The 21,083-nt window shown below is 45.1% G+C and overlaps 2 protein-coding genes across 6 annotated transcripts in view; both read left to right on the top strand.

Annotated features, from left to right (window-relative positions):
- Nav1 (neuron navigator 1) overlaps positions 1-12,403 on the top strand; it is a 174,437-nt gene extending 162,034 nt beyond the window's left edge. For all 4 annotated transcript variants that reach the window (XM_041649382.1, XM_041649381.1, XM_041649379.1 and 1 more), the window contains 5 exons: positions 5-76; positions 548-744; positions 1,360-1,478; positions 2,959-3,156; positions 5,689-12,403. In XM_041649382.1, the coding sequence (XP_041505316.1) occupies positions 5-76; positions 548-744; positions 1,360-1,478; positions 2,959-3,156; positions 5,689-5,784 (682 nt within the window). In that variant the 3' untranslated portion in view covers positions 5,785-12,403. The remainder of the gene's footprint in view (positions 1-4; positions 77-547; positions 745-1,359; positions 1,479-2,958; positions 3,157-5,688) is intronic.
- Positions 12,404-14,716: 2,313 nt separating this feature from the next.
- Ipo9 (importin 9) overlaps positions 14,717-21,083 on the top strand; it is a 44,560-nt gene continuing 38,193 nt past the window's right edge. Inside the window, exon 1 of one of the 2 annotated variants that reach the window (XM_041648039.1) lies at positions 14,717-14,936. In XM_041648039.1, the coding sequence (XP_041503973.1) occupies positions 14,774-14,936 (163 nt within the window). In that variant the 5' untranslated portion in view covers positions 14,717-14,773. Of the gene's footprint in view, positions 14,937-19,969; positions 20,076-21,083 lie in introns of those variants that run through there. The other variant, XM_041648040.1, reaches the window with a different exon arrangement.

The raw sequence follows: 21,083 nt of genomic DNA, 5'->3' as shown, positions 1-21,083 counted from the left end.
CCAGTCCCTATATCATAGGTACCACCAATCAGCCTGTAAAAATGACACCCAACCATGGCTTACACTTAAGCTTCAGGTAAGAACTGTATCCCTTCAAGAACCTTCTGGCTGTACCCAGGTGCCTGTAAAGAATAATTCAGTCCTGAACTTGTGGGCAGAGGAGCAGTGAGGGGCTACAGGCAGAGCCCTTCAGGCTAGAAAAGGGAAGTCGATGTTTTTGCACGTCAGTTACAGGGTGAAAGAGGACAACTTTGAGGGAAGGGAAGGAACAAAAGCCTAGGAGAAACCCTGGCTGGCTGCTGGATTAAGGACTTTCTTCCTGGTCACTCTATGAGGCCAGCCAGTCATTTGAGGAGGTCAAAGTTGAAAATCAATTTTGCCCATCCAGAGCTGCTACCTTACTGCCATCGTCACCTCCTGTCATTTGAGAAGAAGTCAGTGGGCATTAATGGGAGACAGGCAGGAAGAGGGCCAGACTGGCAAGGGATGAACCCTGGCAGTGTCCCCACTGACACTCTGACCCTGTTCTTCCTATCCCTGGTGACAGGATGCTGACTTTCTCTAACAACGTGGAGCCAGCCAATGGCTTTCTGGTCCGTTACCTGCGGAGGAAGTTGGTAGAGTCAGACAGTGACATCAATGCTAACAAGGAAGAGCTGCTTCGGGTGCTGGACTGGGTGCCCAAGCTGTGGTATCACCTCCACACCTTCCTTGAGAAGCACAGCACCTCGGACTTCCTCATTGGTACTGGGGTCCAGCTTCCCCTGGGACTGGAAGCACTTTCCCTTCTTGTATCTTACCCCCTGGAGGGAGGCTCTCTTTGCTTGCTAATGTTGAACCACTTAAGTATATAATCAGCTTTTCCAATGCAGTAGAACTATGGAATTGGATAAAAATCACTTCAGACAACGGGAGAATTGCTTGAACCAACTGCAAGTTCAAGGCCAGCTTGAGCAACAAATTGAAATCTCTCCTAATCTTAAAAATAGATAGGTTAATTAAATAAAATAAATGTGCCGAGGGCATAGCTCAATGGTAGAACACTCACTTAACATGTGCAAGGCCCTAGGTTAAAAACTAAAGCTATCCTTCCCCTCATCTCTCCTCAGAGTTGGTTAGTAAAGGAAAAGAAGGCGTGCAGGAGGGAACTGAGCTGCTTGCCTTTCCTCCTTGCCTCACTTCCGCCTTGTAAACATTAATGGTCAGGCAGACAGCTGTCATTCACTACTCTTGACCGCCTTCCGATTCCCTCTAAGCTTTGGCTGTTACCCCTCTATGCCCTGCACTAAGGAGTAAAGGAAGCAGGGCAGGGAAGATCAAGGTTCTCAGGCTTCTTCATGGCCACATTGTTTTCCCTAGGCCCTTGCTTCTTTCTGTCCTGCCCCATTGGCATTGAGGACTTCCGGACCTGGTTCATTGACCTGTGGAACAATTCCATCATTCCCTATCTACAGGAAGGAGCCAAGGATGGGATCAAGGTGAGCCTCGCTCTCTAACTTTACTCGGGATTCTCATTGCTGTCTAACTGTAACTTGTTACCCATCGATGAACCTTTCGCCAGCTTTCCTTTCCTGGTTTCCCCAGCCACTGACAACCACCATGCTCCTTAAATGTCTGTGAGATCGATTTTTAGACACCATATAATAGGGCTGTGAGCAGATGATACTTACCTTTCTCCTTGCGGCTTACTCCCATGCTGTTGCAAATGGCAAGATTCCAGTTCTTTTGTGGCTGAATCATCTTCCTCTGTGTATGCAGAGCAGCTTTTCTTTATCCCATTGTCACGTGGGTAATTTCTATCACTCGGCTACATCACTGCTGCACTAACATGGGAGTAAAAATGCCCTTCAAAATAGTGGCCTCATTTCTTCTGAATATATTCCTAGTAGAAAGATTGGCGGGTCATATAGTAGTTCTACTTTAATTTTGAGGAATCTTCATACTGTTTTCCATCATGGGCCTATTAGTTTATGTTCCCACAAACAGTCTACAAGGGTTCTTCTACTGTCTCCACATTTGTTATCTATAGTCTTTTAGGGAATTACCATTATTACTAGGGTAAACTCAACCAATTTTGGTTTTGATTAGCATTTCTACAATGATAGATAGATAGATAGATAGATAGATAGAGATAGAGATATAGAATAGGCAGGCAGGCAGCAGGCAGGCAGATAGTTAATCTAGGCGTGATATGTCACATGTCATAACTCTAGCATTTGGATAAGTGGATAAGGTGGGAGCGTCACAAATTTGATGCCAATCTGTACTATATCATAAAACTTTTTAATAAATTAAAAACAAATTTTAAGGTTTAACTGGGCATGTGGCCCATGACTGTAATCTCAGGAAGCTGTGGAAGGGCTGCTGAGTTTAAGGCCAGCCTGAATTACGTAGCAAGCACCAGTACAGCCAGATCCAAATAATAAGACTGTTTTAAAATAAAATTAGCTAGGCACTGTGGTAGCACATGCCTTTAATCCCAGCACTTGCAGTTGGGAGGCAGAGATGGGTAATCTCTGTGAGTTCAAGGCCAGCCTGGTCTATACAAGAAGTTCCAGCTATAGCGAAGCCCTGTCTCTAAACAAACTTTTTTTTTTGTCAAGACAGGGTTTCTCTGTGTAGCCCTGGCTGTCCTGGAACTCACTTTGTAGACCAGGCTGGCCTCGAATTCCCTGAGATCCACCTGCCTCTGCCACCTAAGTTCTGGAATTAAAGGCACATGTGCCACCACGCCCAGCCTCTAAACAAACTTTTAAGACAATATGCTAAATTATCCTCAATTATTCTAGCAGTTTATATCAACTTATTTTCTTTCATGAGAAGTTCAGCTACATAGATCGAAACTTGAGGGAGTATGTATTTCCGGGGACCATACTTCTTGTGAAACATAGACGAGACAACGTAAGTAAACCTCTGATCTGGTCTTGTCCTTTTATTGAGCACACTTTTCTTCTCCAGGTTCACGGACAGAAAGCTGCTTGGGAAGACCCAGTGGAGTGGGTCCGGGACACTCTGCCCTGGCCATCCGCCCAACAAGACCAATCAAAGCTATACCACTTGCCCCCACCCTCCGTGGGCCCTCACACCATTGCCTCACCTCCAGAAGATAGGACAGTCAAAGACAGCACCCCAAGCTCCCTGGACTCAGACCCTCTGGTGAGTAAAAGTCATTTTTTTTTAAAAAAGAAAAAAGCCACAGAGTAGTCTAGAACTGAATTCTTTTTTTTTTAATATTTATTTATTTATTATGTATACAATATTCTGTCTGTGTGTATGCTGCAGGCCAGAAGAGGGCACCAGACCCCATTACAGATGGTTGTGAGCCACCATGTGGTTGCTGGGAATTGAACTCAGGACCTTTGGAAGAGGAGGCAATCCTCTTAACCTCTGAGCCATCTCTCCAGCTCCCTAGAACTGAATTCTTAAACTCTTCGTGTATGTTCTGATGGGCCTTAGGTATTGAAGAGTTTCAGCAAAGCCAGGACCAAAATGAGGCCAGTGAGGAACTCTGAGCACCAGGATCTTGGCCTGCATCCTGGCTGAAGCTAAATACACAGCCCGGAAAATGTATTCTAGTAAAGACCCAAGTTTCAGGCAGTCTGTGTAAGAATATACACCAAAGAGGGGCTGGAGAGGTGGCTCAGCAGTTACAAGCACTTGCTGCTCTTTCAGAACATCTGAATTCAGTTTTCAGCACCCACATCTAAGCTTAGGACTCCAGTTCCAAGGGGATATGACACAGCTGACCTGTACGGGCACTGCACTCATGTGGACACACCTACATGCAGATACACACACACATAATTAAAAATAAGAAAAATTAACCCAGCACTTGGGAGGCAGAGGCAACTGATCTCTATGAGTTCAAGGCCAGCCTGCTCTACAGAATGAGTTCCAGGATAGCCCGGTTACACACAGAGAAACCCTGTCTTGAGAAATCTAAATAAATAAAATTTTAAAATGTAAAAAACTATCATCAACTAAAGAAATAGTGTAATAGGTTATACTCCCAGTATAGGCTGGTTGTTCTTCCTACTTCTGCCTCTCCTCTAATATTATTCTGAGACTTCTTCACTAAGTGTATTCTGTAAGATGTAAACTAGGAGAAAATATTTACATAGATATAGCCAAAAAATTAGTATCTTATATAAATCAAGTTAAAAAAAGCTTCCAGGACTGGCAAAATGGTTCAGCAGGTAAAAGAATTTGTCCCCGAAGCTGACAGCCAGTTTCAGGCGAGAATGACTCCCAGAAGTTGTGCACTGACCTCCACACGCATACCATGGCACAGCACAGCTGCATTCACCTGTGGATCGCTCTCTCTCTCTCTTTTTTTACATTTATTTATTATGTATACAATATTCTGTCTCTGTGTATGCCTGCAGGCCAGAGGAGGGCACCAGACCCCATTACAGATGGTTGTGAGCCACCATGTGGTTGCTGGGAATTGAACCCAGGACCTTTGGAAGAGCAAGCAATGCTCTTAACATCTGAGCCATCTCTCCAGCCCCTTGCTCTCTTTTTTTTCTCTCTCTCTCTCTCACACACACACGCTAGTAAATAAGAAATAAGCAAAAATAAGTTATACGAAAAAGATAAGCTTCTAAACAAAAGGATGGGCAAGAGATATGAAGAGGCATTTGACTAGAGGAAATACAAGTGACCAATAAAAACATAAGATCTTAACCTATCTAATAATGAGGAAATGCAAATTAAATCAAGGAGCTGCTCTTTTACTTTGTCAATAGACAGAGGATCTGAAGCTCACACATTCATACTGTGCTATGAGGGTATTCATTACCCAAACCATGTTAGAAGGTGATCTAGCAGAATGGAATGAATTTAACACACAGATCATTTGATCTTGCCTTTGTACCTTTCCAGTAGAAAATAATTCCACTTGAGCCATAATATATTTTTATTTAAATTTTGACTTTATTGAAACAGCCGTTCTCTATATCAAGACGCTTTGTTTGTTTGTTTGTTTGTTTGTTTGATACGGGGTTTCTCTGTGTAGCCCTGGCTGTCCTGCAACTTGTTTTGTAGACCAAACTGGCCTCTTGAATGCTGGGATTAAAGGCGTGAGCCACCACAGCCCGACATCAAGACACTTTTTAACTAACTAATTAGAAAACTAATTAATTATATAGACAGAAGAAAAGATTGGTAGCAGTGTGAACCAGGCTCACTTAGCTGAAGCTTGAGCTGTAAAACAGAAAAGGAGTGTGCTGAGGTGGTAGATTTGACACAGGGTCTGAGAGTCGAGCTGGTGGGTGTCTACTGCTAGGGATCTAAGAGTCCAGAGCTGACACAGCTCTCCTGTTACTCCAGTATAAGCTGGTATGTATGAATCTGTCATTCCCCGGTGTGCATCTTGACACAGGGGAAGCATTGTTCTTTGGTGTCCTCCACAGCCATGACCCATGACCACTTGTATAGGAAAGGTGTCCCAGGTGATTGTTTATGTGTATGGGTTTGCATCATAAACCCATACACTAAAACGATTGCCACTTCTTCATGAATTACCTCTAAACTCTGTTCTTTGTCAACACCACGGATCAGACTCACGATGCAGGGTTTGTAGGGTTGGTTGGTTGGTCAGTTGGTCAGTTGGTTTGGTTTTGGTTTCCTGGTAGGCAGGACCTAGCTTCCCTTCTCATGGTCATCCATCGCTTTGCCTCTTTTTAGATGGCCATGCTGCTGAAACTTCAAGAAGCTGCCAACTATATTGAGTCACCAGATCGAGAGACTATCCTGGACCCCAACCTGCAGGCAACACTCTGAGGGTCTAGCAGTCACTGTCACCATGGACAGCAGAAGGCTGGCTTCAGCTTCATTAGCTCTCCTCTCCCCTCTTCTTTCAGAGCTCTGGCTTACCAGCCTTCCCAGGACAGGAGGGAAGATGAGGGCAAGAGGAGGGATGGGTTCTTGGTGCTGAACCTTTGGGAACTTCCTAGTAGGGACTGGAGGGGTAGAGTTTGGGCACTTGTGCCCCTAAATGCATTTACTGGCCTCCTCTCGTGACTTTGGAGAAGAGATGATTCTGGGTCTTTTCTTCAGTTTTTGTTTCCCCTACAAACTCCTGGGCTTTCTGGGGAGGGATTCGAAGACATCGCAAAAGCCGTGCAGCAGTTCCTACCGGTTCTCATGAACACCTCTGAGACAGTCACAGACGGAGAAGTCTAAGGGAGGCAGGAAACTCCACGGATTTTCTTGCAAACCCTTCCCAATTTTATCATCACTGCCAACAACCTTTCCCCAGAGATCTGGCCAGAGCCCAGAAAAAGAAGCATGTGGTTTAACGAAAAAAAAAAGAAAAAAAGAAAAAAAATTGTGTAAATCAACCTGTAAGAGGTAAAAAGGCAATGGAAGAGATGAAGCTGGAAAGAGGGGACCCAGTTGCCAAGATGGAAAGAGAGCTGCCAGATCTCACCTTCTGGATGACAAGAGGGGACACTGACAAGATGGCTTCCAATCTAAGATGTCACCAAACCACAGAAGTAACATCACAGCCTTCAGAGAGACTATGAGCTGCCTTTCTGCCCTCTAATTGAACTTGCATGAAAGTCAATAAACCCAACTTTTTTAATTTTTAATTTTTAAATTTTATTTCTATTTTTTCCTCCCATCTGCCTATTTATTTGCCCTCTTTCCCTAATTTTCTCACATGTCAATGAGATACTTGGGTTTCCTTCCAGAGAATAGTTTTGCTTTCCAAGTAGGTTTTCTTTGGAGAATTGAATTCCGTACTATTGGTGTAAGTTATGCGCCTGCCATGCGACTATCTCTGGCATCCTTGGGGCTTATATGCGACAAGAAACATTGGCTCAGAATGGTAGGAGAAAACCCAGTTTCTCTGACTTTCCTTTTGAGAAAGCACATGTTCTACCTGGAAGCTCCGCTGCCATCCTCTGGTGTGATCTACCCCGAGCTTCATCGTGGACTGGAGAAAAACCACCATACTGGAAACACCCGCCTGTCTTAGGGCCTGTTTGGCCACCCGCTGCACTATTTGGATGGTAGCCACTTTGCCTGACTGAATGACAATTCCCTTGCTAGCCCTTACTATTTGTTTTTACAGTTGAAGAGTCACTTATAAGAAACTGAACAACCATGTGAACTGCTTCAGGTCAGAATAGAAGGCTCAAGGAGTTGTCCTCGGTAGCCAGTACTGATTGGCCTTCCAAAGAGATCCACCACTTGTGCAAGTTGCCCTCTTCGTATTTCTGCAGCCCACGTTCCTTCATCTGACAAGCACTTACGAGTACTTAGCTGTAAACCAGTCACTATGTTTAAAAAATGACAAGATTTGGTCCTTCAGTTCACAGTCTAGAGGGGAATGTTAATCTCCATTAAGTACACCCTCCCCCAATATGGACCTTGAAAATCATCTGAGAAATAAAGGTGAATCCCAAGGGGTTAAAAGAAGCCTTTGATTAGATGTCCAATATGTGGTAGGCAGAAAATTGGGAATCCATTTTGATGGAGCCTAAAGAAATATGGAATCTTGCTTGTCTAGGGTGGGAAACTACTTCGGTCATTTCTGGAAACCAGATGGAACCAGATTCCAGGCTGAGCTGCCTTACGGGCTAATGTCAGCACTCTGCAGTTCAGGAATAGATACGATGAGCCTGGACTTAAGAGTTTGCTCTTCAGAGTCCTAAGTAGCACAAGACTTACCAGGATCTATACCAAGATTCTATAGGCAAACTAACCTGGGCCATTGTTCCACCCAACCGAGGAATCACATGACTCTTAACAGTATATTTTCATTTAGGTCTTCAAGATGGTCTGGCTTGTTCCCTTTCCCCCTCGTCCCCCACAAAAGCTTCTATATTCACCTGGTAGCCCCAGGGATGACAGGGTCCTCTATTCTGGAGACTATTATTGCTATTGCTGCTAATTCCATGAGCTGTGAAGATCCCCAACCAACTCAGCTGCAAAATAAGCAATTCTGTAGTGGGAAAAGGCGGTTTGTCCAAGGATGGTGCTGAAATCATTGCCTTAAGGTCTCTGCTGTGCAGAATGAGAAGGCCCCAGAGCTGGGTGTTCCAACTCGGAAGGAAGGGGAGACTGGATAGGCCTCCTTTGGACATAGGTCTCTTCTGGACCCTATCCGAAGCTCCAGAGCCACGGAAAGGCTCCGACTTCCGCTGACATCCTGATGCTTGAGCCCTTCACTCTCTTCTCTGGTGCTGCCCAGCCAGTGCCTTCTGAAATGGATGTTACTGGCTACTTAAGAAGAAGGAAAGTAGGAAATGCCTTCTTCCGTTTCAACTGCCTCAGACTGCAGAGGGATTGTCTCTGTGGTAACCATGGATACCATCGTGAATTTTCTTTGGGTCTGCAGCAAGTTGACTCTGGAGGCCTCTCATACTATAACTTCGTTTCTATTCCTGGGACCCACCACCACCTTCTCTCATTTGACTGCTGCATTTAGTTCAGGCCTCAAATAGCTGTCCTCCAGGAAGTGTGTTCCCATCTAGTGAAGTGCTCTTGAAGCCTCTGCTTTCCTTCTGAAGACTGGGACCCTGTTTACAGTTGCACATCTGGGCCCCTCACAGTACCATCTCAAAAAGGGACCGTGGTTCTGTGACAGTTGCGGAAGGTTGAGCCTCCTCATGGTGCTAATGACCCCTTGGGGTGCTCATCCGGACTTCTAAGAAGCAAAAAGCCTGAGCACCCCCTCACTGCCCAGGAATTCACGGCAAAGAGCAAATCCACAGCGTTCTTTCCAGCCTACACGCTTGCTTCTTGGTTGAGACCAGTGGCACTCCTCAGAAAGGAAGAACTGGGTCCCACAGCTAGACTCTCCATCTCCAGGCACCTTCAAGGGAAGAATCCAACCTTTCTAGTTCTGAATTTGTGCTATTCCCTTCCCCCTCTGACCCCCCAATTCCATCCCTCACCAAAGTTGGCTAGTGAAGAACATCAACCTTTGGAGGATCTCAGCTCTGGGAAAGAGGCTAACTAGAATCCCTCGAATTTTGGGATGAAGACCAATAAGTTGTGTTCAATGTGTTCGTTTCTCAGTCCCTGCCTAGGCACTGAAATAAAGTACTAGGTATTAGAGGCTGCTATGGGACCTGATGTCTGTGTATCTCTGTGTTCTATCTTCTGGGGCTTTGTGGAACATTATTATTTTTGATACCTGCTTTCTGGTAACTCTTTGGTGCTTATTTCTGTCTCTGTAAATCTTTACTCCAGTGTCTTCTGTGTAGTCTAATCACCTGGAAGATAGAGGCTGGCAGGGAAGAAGAATGAGATAAAAGACCATGGTCGACCCTACAAGAAAGCCTTTATTGGTTGGCAACCATTTGGGTCTTGAATTACCAACCTTCTAACTAGTCTGTCCATACTGATGGGCATAAGACAAAGTAATGATTTTCTCCCCCCCCCTTTTTTTTGTCTTCTGGCTTTTCTAGTTTGCAAGACTTTTAAGTGGACTTGACCTACCCATCTCCTTACTTGTAGCTCTCAAAGCCGAGCCACACTATTCAGAGGGATACCGCCCCCTCCCGTACTCCGAAGATGAGCTCTGTTTCCTGCCATAGTCCAGGAAAGTAGGGGAAGCAGTGGTAGTTTCCACAACACCTGCCATTGTCACCCCAGATGGAACCATTCGCAGCCCCAGCGTGTGCACAGGTCACCCTTGCCTCATCAAATGAGGGTCAGTCTTATAAACCAGGAGACAAAAGACTTCAATGATTTTTTTTTTAATGACAAAAGGGTTTGGGAGAGGACATTGTGCTAATCACAAGTCTAATACAGGGTTCAGTTAATCTGAAGTAACTCAGACTGTCAGTTACAGCTCCTTATCACACTTTACCCTTTCCGTAGTCTCGGCATTAGCTAAACTGAAGCTAGTGAGTGGACTCCATGAGCCAAGCCCATGGGAAGAGGAAAAATGGCTGTTGCAACAGGTTGGGTAATAGAGACGGATAAGATGGATGTACCAACAGTTATTGGTAACCCGTTTTTTTCCTTCCAGTATTGAGTATTGAACCTAGGGTCTCTCAAAACTCAGCAAGTACTCTGTCACTGAGCTATAGCTCCAGCCCTCACTTCTTTAAAAAGATGGTTTCATTAAAGTTGTCCATAACAGCCCCGAATTCACTAAGTATTCCAGGCAAGCTTTGAATTTGATGATACCACACACACACACACACACACACACACACACGCATGTACACATTAGCCTCTCAAGTAACTGGCCTGTGTCCCTAGGCCCAGCTATAACACACTCTGTAAGAACTATGCATGAGAGTCCCCAACACGCAGGCCATAAGTAGTAAACATGTGTTCCACATGGCCACAGCCTGAAGACACTGCTTTCCGTGCCTGGATCAGCCTTACCAATCAGCAGTCCTCAGTTAACCTGCTCAGGGAGAACAGGGCCACCTGGCGTACATGCTCTTGCAGGAGAGACAGAGTAAACCGGAAAGCTGTCTAGAAGGAAAGAAAGCAGTTGAACTTTGGAAACCACAGGGAGGGAAAGGCAGTTAAAAATTATACCTGCTTATACTAGTTCATTCCAGTTTGATGTTTTGGCCGTTCTCCTTAGTGATTATGTCACAGGGAACATTCTCTGACATGATGTGAGTCCCTGGTCCCTTGGGCCAACCTTTCGTCCCTTAAAGCAGTGGCGCTCGGAGGATGTCTTCAGACCAGCAGGAGCAGCATGTGGGAATGTGTTTAAGGACTAGAATTCCCAGGCTCTAACCCAGGTCTGCCAAGTCAGCTCTAGAGTGGCAGTACCCAGCCATGTTGTAAGGGTGGAGCCAAATCACGGGAGCCCTCACTATGAGATGGCTGATGTTTGAAGACCCCAATAAGAAGCGTCTACAGTCTAATTCAAATGCTCACATTTCAAAGTCACTTTGCTCTTACTTAGGTTTCTGGGAGCTAGTAGTAAAAATATGTGCTTTGGGGTAGAAGTTAGGGAAGGTCTGCGTCTTTGCAGCCTCTAGCGGAAAACCCCTGGCCTCTGACATCACTGCCTGGCACACTGTGGGGCTCCAGTGGAACAATCATGTCGGAAGTCTCCTCCACGTTGCTGTTCTGATGGATTCTTTATCTGATAATAGTATAAGAAAAGTAAAATAAAATCTAATTTACATTCCTATGATAAAATGTTCTCCCTTTAAATGGTGAAGAGTACTGCGGAGTCTGAGAGCTCCACCAGCCCTTCCTTCCCCAAGGCAGCCAACAGCTGAGTGCCAGTATGCCAGAAGGGCCCAGGTCTCTGCTCAGCCCACAGGAGAGAGTTCTACACCGTGAAAATAAAGTATCTAAGTCCTTAGGTTCAACCTTTGCCTCTTCCCATATCAGGACCTAAATACCGTACTACTCAGCAAAGGGAACAAAATAAATACTCTCTAAAAAATAAAAAAAAAAAGTTTTTTTTCAGGAAGAGCTTTGTATATTTCCAAACCTATAAACTAGCTGAAATGGCCATGGAAGAGTTGAGGCTGTTTAGAAGAGTTTTGTTTCAAGTGTGTCAGCTTTCATCCCCTGTGAGAGCACTTTTGTGGTACTAGGTCTCCTGAGCTCGCAGACTAAAGAAGGATAAAGCCCAAGGAGAGCAAGTGTAAAACAGTTGCACTAAAGTCATCCCCTTGCCATCCAGCCAGCCCTGGTCCCCTTGTCCTGCTTCCCTGCCGTTTCTGAGAAGGAAAATAGGAGAAGCAACTCCCACACTGCAGCCAGTTTCTGCTGCTGCTGTGCTCCCTGCCCCCCCCCCACACACTTCCTAACATTCTTTTGTTTATTGCTTTTAACCAAACAAAATTACAGTGAATTCTAGGTCTTGCTAGCTTCCTTTCCTCCCCCTCCCTATCCTGTTTGACACAGCACTGCTCCTGTAAGAGGCTGTGTTCCTCAAATGCATGGCATTCCTCAGGTGGCGGATGGGCAAGAATGGTCACTTTTTAAAACTTACTGAGTACAAAAATCCCAAACCGTGATATGTGTGTGTCTGTGTGTTTGTCTTATTTCCGTTCCATTTGACCCTCGCCTATTCCAGTCTGTCCCCTTTTATACCTAATGTAGAAAAGGCAAAACCTGAATCTGGAAAGCAAATTGTTGTATATAGTTGCGGTAACAATCATGAAGAGAGCTGGGCTGTCCCCTCAGTGATTCATTTTAAACAAGAAAATTGGTTGAAAATTAAAACCATGCCTTGGCCAGCTGAAATGGCCTTCCTCCATCGCCACAGGGACCACCCTTACCTGGGTCCTCTGTCTGCAGGCATGTCTCCATCTAGCAAAATTCCTCTGTTCTCTGCCATTTGCGTTTCAATAAAGTTATCTCCTGTATTGTCCACTGGTTTTCTAGCTCACTCTCTGCCTGGTTTCTGTGTCCGTTTACCTTACTGCTTGATCTGGAAGGTCACACAACTTGTGGTCATCACCCTAACTCAGAAGCAAAACCCACCTGCCTGTAAGCGTCTGAGCCCAAATGCTGAGCAGGGGTCTTTTGACTTCTTCTTCGGGGCGTGGGAGAACCCCACCTTGTACACTGTGGACAGTTTCTGCCCTAGTGTGCTTTCAGTTGCACATCAACACCATGAGCAGAAGCAACTTGGAGGGTGGGTATTTATCTTACAGGTTAGAGTCAGTCCATGTCAAAGGAAGTCCACGTCAAAGGAAGTCAAGGCAGGACCTCCCTAGGAATGCTGCTTACTGGACTGCTCCCTTGATCTTAAATAGCCGAGGCCCACGTGCCTGGGGACTGCACTAACCACAGTGGGCGAGGTCCAACTAGGTCAATAAGCATTAAAGAAATGGTTTACAAACATGGTCACAGGCTAGTCTGATTCAGTGAATTCTTTAGTTGAGTTCTGGTGACTCCTAGGTTTGTGTCAAGCTAACAGCTGAAGCTAATTATGGCAGTTTCCCTCGCCAGAAGTCAAGGCTTCCAATTGGCAGGACGGGAAGTCTCTTGACTTTGAGAATGTACCACCCTCTAGACCAGAGGTTCTCAACCTGTGGGTCGTGACCCCTACTGAGCCAAATGCCCCTTTCCTGGGGTTGCATATCAAATAGTTCATAACATTAACAAAACTACAGTTATGAAATAGTTTTATGGTTGGCATCACCACAACATGCAGAACTATTAAAAGGATCAGAGCATTAGGAAGGTTGAGAACTAGACACTACCTAATTTGGGGGTTGAACAAACATGAACATACCTCAAAGGACAGCTGCTCTAATGGAGTTTGGGTTCTTCTGGCCACTGTAAGACAGAAAATAAACCTTACCATCCTCGACTATGGAATTGCAGAGTCAAAACGCACTCATTTTCCCAGAAACACCTGCTCTGTGCTCCAACAGCATACTCATTCCATCCCTTCGGCCACCAGGCGCTTGCCACTCTGTCCTGCATCTTTCGTCCCTTGCTCTACTCCCCTCCACTGGCTCTATGGAGTAGTGTCCCATGTTGTGGCCATTTCCTGCAACTTGTCCTTGTTAGCCATATTAAACTACTCTTGTTCTCCCACCCTACCAAAATCCCCCTGGGTCTCCAGAAGCACGCTGGGCTAGCTAGATGGCTCTGTGGGTAAAGTGCCTGCCTCAACACCTAATAACCTGAGTTCACTCTTACATAAAGGTGGCCGAAGACAGACTAAACTGTCCTCTGCCTCTACAGGTGTCCCATGGCATACGCCCATGTATTCAAGCAAGGTGTGCACACACACACAAACCTGACACTATTTTTTTTTTATAAATAATGTATGTACTTGCGGTATTCACTCTCAGTAGTCACACAAAGAATAAGTCTGGTGCCATGGGTGATGACACATACCTGTAATAGCACTGGAGGAGGTAGAAGCAGAAAGACCGAGATCAGGGAGTTCAAGGCCAGTACCAACTACACAGAAAGTTTGAGGACCGTCTGTGCCATGTGTGACCCTGTCTCCAAACAAATTAACAACAAATAGATAATATTTTTAAAAATCAGTTTATAGCTGCGTAGTGGTGGCACACACCTTTTTATCCCAGCACTCGGGAGACAGAGACAGGAGATCTCAGGAGTTCGAGGCCAGCCTGGTCTGCAGAGTGAGTTCCAGGACAGCCAGGACTACACAAAGAAACCCTGTCTGGGGGGGTGGGAGCTACACAGAGAAACCCTGTCTCGAAAAACGAGGAAAAAAAACAATCAGTGGAGAGAAATTCTCCTTACATGTAGGTACTCTCCCCTGGACAGCCACTTTCTCATTTGAGATTGGGCTCATGTAAACTGAAAAACTAAAAAACTAAGAAACTAAAATTGGGGACTGCCAATTTCACTTCGGTTTCTCCGCATGCCTCCCAGGTATCTTTGGATCTCTAAAAGTAAAAAGTGAACGGACCCAACTGAATCCATGTTTTTAGTTGGGAGGAGGGGTGTTAGTTTAAAATAGGTGCTATTTCTGCTATTTCCCGAAAGCCTTCTGTATCCATTTCCATCCTACTTCTGTGCTAACACGTCTTAAATCTGAGCCTAGAATCAGGTATCACGGCCTTTATTCAAGTGCGCCTGATATTCAGGACTCCAAACCGTTATGGCATTCTGTGTGCACACACATCCCCAAAAGCGTTCCTTGCCGGCAGAAGCGCGGTTCGTTCCGGCCGCAAAAGGCGCTGTCTCCGGAGGCAGCAACCTCTCCCCGCCCCCGCCCGCTCCCGCGTGCTTAGATGCGCAGGCGCGGCTTCGCGGATTGGCCGTACGCGGGAGCCGTCATTCGGTGGCGGGTCCCGTCCGCGGGGCTGGCGGGCTGAGGGGAGAAAAGATGGCGGCAGCGGCGGCAGCTGGTACGGCTTCTGGGCTGCCGGGTCCAGTGGCACAGGGATTGAAGGAGGCGTTGGTGGATACCCTCACCGGGATCCTGTCCCCCGTGCAGGAGGTGCGGGCGGCTGCAGAGGAACAGATTAAGGTGCTGGAGGTGACAGAGGGTGAGTGAGGAGGGACCGTCACAAGGATGGCTCGGACCTGGGCCGGCCGCACACTCGGCTGACCACAGGGACCTGGGGAGCCTGAGCCAGGGGAGAGGTGGGCACGAGGAGGGGGGTGCTGGGGTGTGCCGCTGATGGCTGAGAAAGTCCTAGAAGAAGGGTGGCGCGTCTGAAAAGGGAGAGGGTCGGGGAAGGTGGAGCCTTGGCGGGGATGGGGTGGGTGAAGACTTGAAAAGATAGATAGTGCCTAGCTTCTGCAGAGGACAGAAATGGAGTTCGACGTGGAGCTGTCGCTGTCGCGCTGTCTGGATGATATTTGAGCTCAAGGCAAGGTCCTTTGCCGTTTTCTTCAGCAGCTCGGTCGTAGTGGGATCAGGGAAGAGCGCTAGGGAAGCGTGAGAGGTAAGGCCCAGGAGAAGGCGGCTACCATCAAACAAGTTTCAGCATCAGAGTTTGAAGTCTGGCCGGTTGTCCAGACACCTCACGTTTTCCTAGAAATTTAACTCAATTAGACGTACACTACTTCACTTCCCCGATCATGCTTTCTGTTTGTTTGTTTTTAAGATTCATTGGCAGTTATTAAATGCTGTGCATTTCCATGTCCAGGGACCGATCTTCCTTTGTTTTAAGCTCTTTGTTCTCATCCTCCCATTATGTTCTTTAAAGTGATAGAGAAGAAACTATTAGTTTGACGTTTTCTTTCAATTTCCTGCTTAGTGGGCTTTCATCAGATCATTTTACAAAGAACAGAAAAATGGTAAACTCTCCTTGGTCTTTTTGTTTGTTTGTCTGTTTTTCGAGACAGGGTTTATCTGTGTAACAGCCCTAGGTGTCCTGGAACTAGTTCTTATAGACCAGTTTGGTCTGGAGCTCACAGAGATCCTCCTGCCTCTGCTTCCTGAGTGCTGGGATTAAAGGCGTGCACCACCACCGCCCAGCAACTCTCCTTGGTCTTTATGTAAGAAATATATCCTATCAGAATTTCAGTGGGACTCCAGATCCCTGGAATTCTCAAGTTCAAGAGAATATTTTAACTGCTCCTTAAACTTAGGCCTCTTCAGAAATATGGGAGATTGTTCCTATATTTGACCAACCACCCTTAAAGCCTTGAGTTGATGCTCTTACAGGACTTATTTTTATTGAAAAGAAATAGATGGAGGCGGGGAGTCACCCTTAAATTTAGTTTTATATTCTCTTATAGTACGGTCCTGGGACAATTGGGAGATCTAATAGGTTAAGGACTATTTGGAAAAAGCCAGTTGTAGTTTTATAACATACCAGAGTCTCCCAGATGTGGGTGGGAGAGCGCTGTGGGGAAACAATGCATAACTTGACCTGAAGGAGTCTCTAACTTTCTAGGTAAGATTGTTTGTTCCATGGGACATGTCTGTAAGACTAAATGACTTGCTGTTTTTGTCAGAAAGGTGTGTGCCTTTCTTGGCTGCCTACTGATGGGCTCTACTCTTGCACATCAAGTGCAGGGGTCTAACTTTTGGAGGGTGGGGGAGAAAGGCACAGCTCAGTTATTACCTCTTGACTTTACATCTCATGTCCCTGCCTCCCTTGATATAAAGAAGGAAAGCTGATAGACAGAAACCTTACCATATTTAACTTGCTACTTGCATTCAGTTGCTTGTGTGATGCAAACTGATCTTTAATTAAACTTTCCATGAATGATACCCAGTGTTGGGCTACCCCAAATGTATGTCTGACACCTTGCTATGAAGAGTGGGCTTATGCTTAAACTACAATAGCACTTTCCTTGCCCTGATTTCTTCATGTCTAGCCAGGTGCAATGGTCTTCAGGCAAAGTCAGTTACAAACTTGAGATTGTTGTGAAGTTCTTGTCTTCCACTTTTGTCCTTTTGTGGACTCTTGAAATCAAAAGTACAGGATTTCGACCTAGTGCACTGATGAAGAAATAAATGAACTCTGCCTCAACTCTCCCTCCTGGCCCCATAGCGTACTGGTGATGTGCTGTGTGGCACGAGGACGAGAGACAGGGCAAAGCTTTGATGCGGTAACAGGAATGGCGACCTGGTAGTAAGTAAGGCATATGGACTCAAGTATAGAATGTGGTTATAGGCCGGGCTGTGGTGGCGCACGCCTGTAATCCCAGCACTCGGGAGGCAGAGGCAGGCGGATCTCTGTGAGTTCGAGACCAGCCTGGTCTACAAGAGCTAGTTCCAGGACAGGCTCCAAAACCACAGAGAAACCCTGTCTCGAAAAAAAAAAAAAAAAAAAAAAAAGAATGTGGTTATAGGTTAGATCCAGCCTGGAGTTGAATATACTATGTTGGACTCTTCAGTGGCTTTAAAATAGTCTTGTCCCCTTCTGTACCTATTTTTAGTTAGAGAATGCGGTTCATTCCTTAAGTATTTTTTCTATGAGTGGCCTTTAACATCATCTTCCCGTTGGGTCCAGAGTATCTGCAGTCTTTCATTCTGGCTGACTCTTAGAAACTTTGTGAAAGTAGCTAACAGCTTCTCTAGCAATAGCCCTTCTTTATGTGAGATGATAGCACCTGGTCCCCCAGGAGGAATTCACAAACTACATAGCCTTAGGTTGTCAAGACATTGTTCCTTTTAGGAAAAAGGTCCTGCAGATTAAGATGAGGGACCTTTCCCACAAATGAGTGGAGAAACGATTTTGCGCTCTTGGAATTGCTTTTTGACCTAGTTTCTTTTGGTTTTTCAAGACAGAGTTTCTCAGTAGCTATGGAGCCAGTCCTGGAACTCAACTCCGTAGACCAGGCTGGCCTCAGACTCACAGAGATCCGCCTGCCTCTGCCTCCTGAGTGCTGGGATTAAAGGCGTGCGCCACCGTCACCACCACCCGGCTTGACCTAGTTTTAGTCCAAAAGAAAGAACTTTGATTTCTCGTCGTTTAAAACAGCTTCCTTAAAAACTTGAAGTTAACGAGAAATTTGGGAGTTGGTGTCTATTATTTTGGGGTTTTAGTAATCTTCTTTTCTGTTTCCGTAAACACAGGGTCAAGTAACTACCCTATCTAGTCCCTCTGTCCCTTCCAATAGCCGTACTGTAAGCCATTTGCTATGGCCTCACATGGGACACTAACCCACATGGTCTATAAGATTAAGTGACTTGTTATTTTTGCAAGAAAGGTGTGTGCCTTTCTTGATTGCCAGATGAATTCTACTCTTGAACACCAAGTGCAAGGATCTCTAACTTGTGGGGGAAAGCACAGATCAATTAATACCTCTTAAAGGAAAGGGCAAGAAAGGGAGACATGTTTTGGCCAAATTGTATCATAAATAGGATTTTTCCCTCCGATGTTGGGGATTGAACTTGGAGCCTTGTGTGTGTTAGGCAAGTATTCTGCTATCTAGCTACAGCTTCGGCCCTATAGATGGGACTCAAATAAGCACTTCTTTTAAGAAATGGGTTTTCTGCTAGGCAGTGGTGGCACACACCTTTAATCCCTGCTCTCGGGAGGCAGAGACAGGCGGATCTCTGAGTTCCAGAACAGCCATGACAAATTGTAGTAGTATCAAAGAGTTCCACAGTAGCCCGGAATGGAGTATAACAAAGGTTTATTTTATTTATTTGGGGATAAACTCATGGTAAGGGTAGCAATCTGCCATCCTCTGTGTGCTCTGGGAACTAGGAACCAAATTCAGCAGAAAAGGGAGTTGCGCTTGCTTTTCATCTGCACCAAGGTGGGCCGGTAGCTTAAAATCTATTGACTGAAGGAGTTCCCACAACAAGCTATTACATACAGAAACCCAGGGAGGGGAGAGGAAAGAAAGGAAGAAAGAAATGGGATTTCTAGAGAACATCCAGATTATTCTTTTTGTCTTCCAGCTTGTATTTTCTGAGAAATAACACAATCAATTACCGTATTTTATTATCCAGAACGAACACATAGAAGCCAAAGAACTGTGTGTATGTCAGAGATCCTTCTGATTTCTCCTTTATTAGCCTAGTGTCCTAGAAGGATTTTCTTGAGCTCCTGCACTTGCCCTTTTCCCTAATTACTTTGATCTAGGGAAGCCCTGAAAACTTTACATACTTAAAGCCTCATTACCATACACAGAGGAAGACTTGGTGTAGTTAACCACTTCATCAGGCATGGTCGCTGTCCTGAGCTGAGTGGGGCAGAACTGGGCAGTCTAGGATTCCCGCATAGTATGACATTCAGCAGATAATTGTCCCCTTTCGTTTTTCTTCAGAGGATTGAGCTTTTGAGTTTGACTAGCAGAGTTTGTAAAATTTTAATTCTACCCACATAGGGTAAAAGTAAAAAGATTTTTTATTTATTAGCATATTCCTGTAATTCTGTGTCATTGGTAGAGAGGGAGTATCAAGCATTCAGTAACGTGGGCATTAGACAAGAGAAGTAGGTTACCTAAAGTCTCTTACCCCAGAATCTTAATCTTCTGTCAACTTCATTTTTTTAAATTCGATTTATGGTAAAACCACTTTTAGAATGTTACCTCTTTGTTTCTGGCATATTAATACTTTACTTCTTGTATCTCAAAATGGATTTTTTTCCTTTTTCTTTTATTTTTCTACTTTTCTTTAAGAAGAGCATCCGAAGTGTTGGAATGAGAACATGTACAGTCCTAAGTTCTGTAGCCTGAATAGCTGAGATTTTTGTAAAATAACTAGGTTTAGACCTAGTCTTTTTCATCTTGTTATTTATTTTTATCTATTAGAAATGAATATATCCCCTCATCCTCACCCCCAGCGTTTGCCCTTGACTTGGTATTTTGTCTTTTTTCTTTGCTTAGGGCCAGTGCATGCTGGCTAGGCAAGCATTCTACCACTGAGCTGTATTCCCAGTCCAGTCTTCTACCTTGCTCCCAACAGAATACATAATTTCTTCCCCTCTCCCACTATTGCGTTGACCAGAGGGTATGGATACTTCCTTCCATCAGCTTTCCTGGCATTCCGATGCTGCTCTGTTGTGTATGATGATTTTCCCATCTTAGAGGCCTAGAGAGATGATCCTGCTAGCTGGAGATGCTTTCTGGTTCTCATGGGCACTTTTCTGGCTTTCTTACAGTGTAGCATAAGCACTGTCCACCTGCGAAGGGCGGCCCACAAGGATCCAGACGCACTCCTGGGCATGTGGCGGGCACTGAACCGAGCGGAAGGCGGCCACGCTCGGAAAAAGGCCAGTGGTAGAGTTTTCTTTTCCCTTTAAGCTATGATTTTGTGGTGCTTACCCACCCCATGACAGATAGGGGACTTCTAGAGTGCTGCTTAAAACTTTCCTACAGATAGTCTCCCTTCACAGTCCCCTAACGTTGGCTATCTAGACACTGGCAATCTTAGGTCTCTCTAGTAGACCCTTAAGAACAGCGATAATGCAGTTCTTCATTTATCCTTTGTCCTCCCTGCCCTCTTTTACATTTTCCCTACTAAGCCAAAGTTTACATAGGTAATTGTTGCCAAACAGGGTAAGAGAAAGGAGAGCAAAGATCACCAGACAGGAGGAAGAAACACCCAAAAGAGTAGAAAATGAATTTAATGTGGAACATGAGACTAAAAAGTGAGAGAAAGCAAAGGATGTCTTAGAAAGGCCAGGGATGTCAGTTTGGAGTGGAGGCACCCAATAAGGTCAGGTGAAAGAAATCTAGATTAACCGAATAAAGCTGTCCCCATTTAACCTTAGAAAGCTGCGCTAAGGGAATTGTTTCCTGACAGAACGAATCTGGGAAGCTCACTTCACATAGCCCTCATAGGAGCATTCTTCTTTGGTTCAGTGTCCTAAATTGAATCTTAATTTAATCTGAATTAGCCTCTTCTAAATCCAGTCTGTGTGTCTCTTGTATTCTCTCTGCTTTCAATATCCCCAAGTAAGCTATTTAACTCTTCTTTGTGTTTTCCAAAGTTATGTTAAGGCACATATCCGTAAAACAAGGAATCTCCAAAGGGCTGTGTCCACACATAAAAAGAAGTGTTATTTGTTTTTTAACAGATATGTTTAGTTGTGTTTTCTTTTTAAAGGTATTGTATAGCTTCTCTCAGTAAAAGTCTTCAAATTCATATCAGATGAGGTTGTGTGCCCTCTGACAGAAGTCAGCAATACAAAGAAGCAACTGTGTTGATCGTATTTAAGCCCAGGCCGTGAACGTCAGCGGGTGTGTTTGTTCTTTTCGCTACACTCTCAAGAATAATG

Source organism: Microtus oregoni, unplaced genomic scaffold (assembly GCF_018167655.1).
Source record: "Microtus oregoni isolate MIOR12 unplaced genomic scaffold, Mior012 000003F_ref0000135, whole genome shotgun sequence".
Lineage (NCBI taxonomy): Eukaryota > Metazoa > Chordata > Mammalia > Rodentia > Cricetidae > Microtus > Microtus oregoni.
Note: the sequence above shows the minus strand (reverse complement) of the source record. Positions and strands in the feature narration are given on the sequence as shown.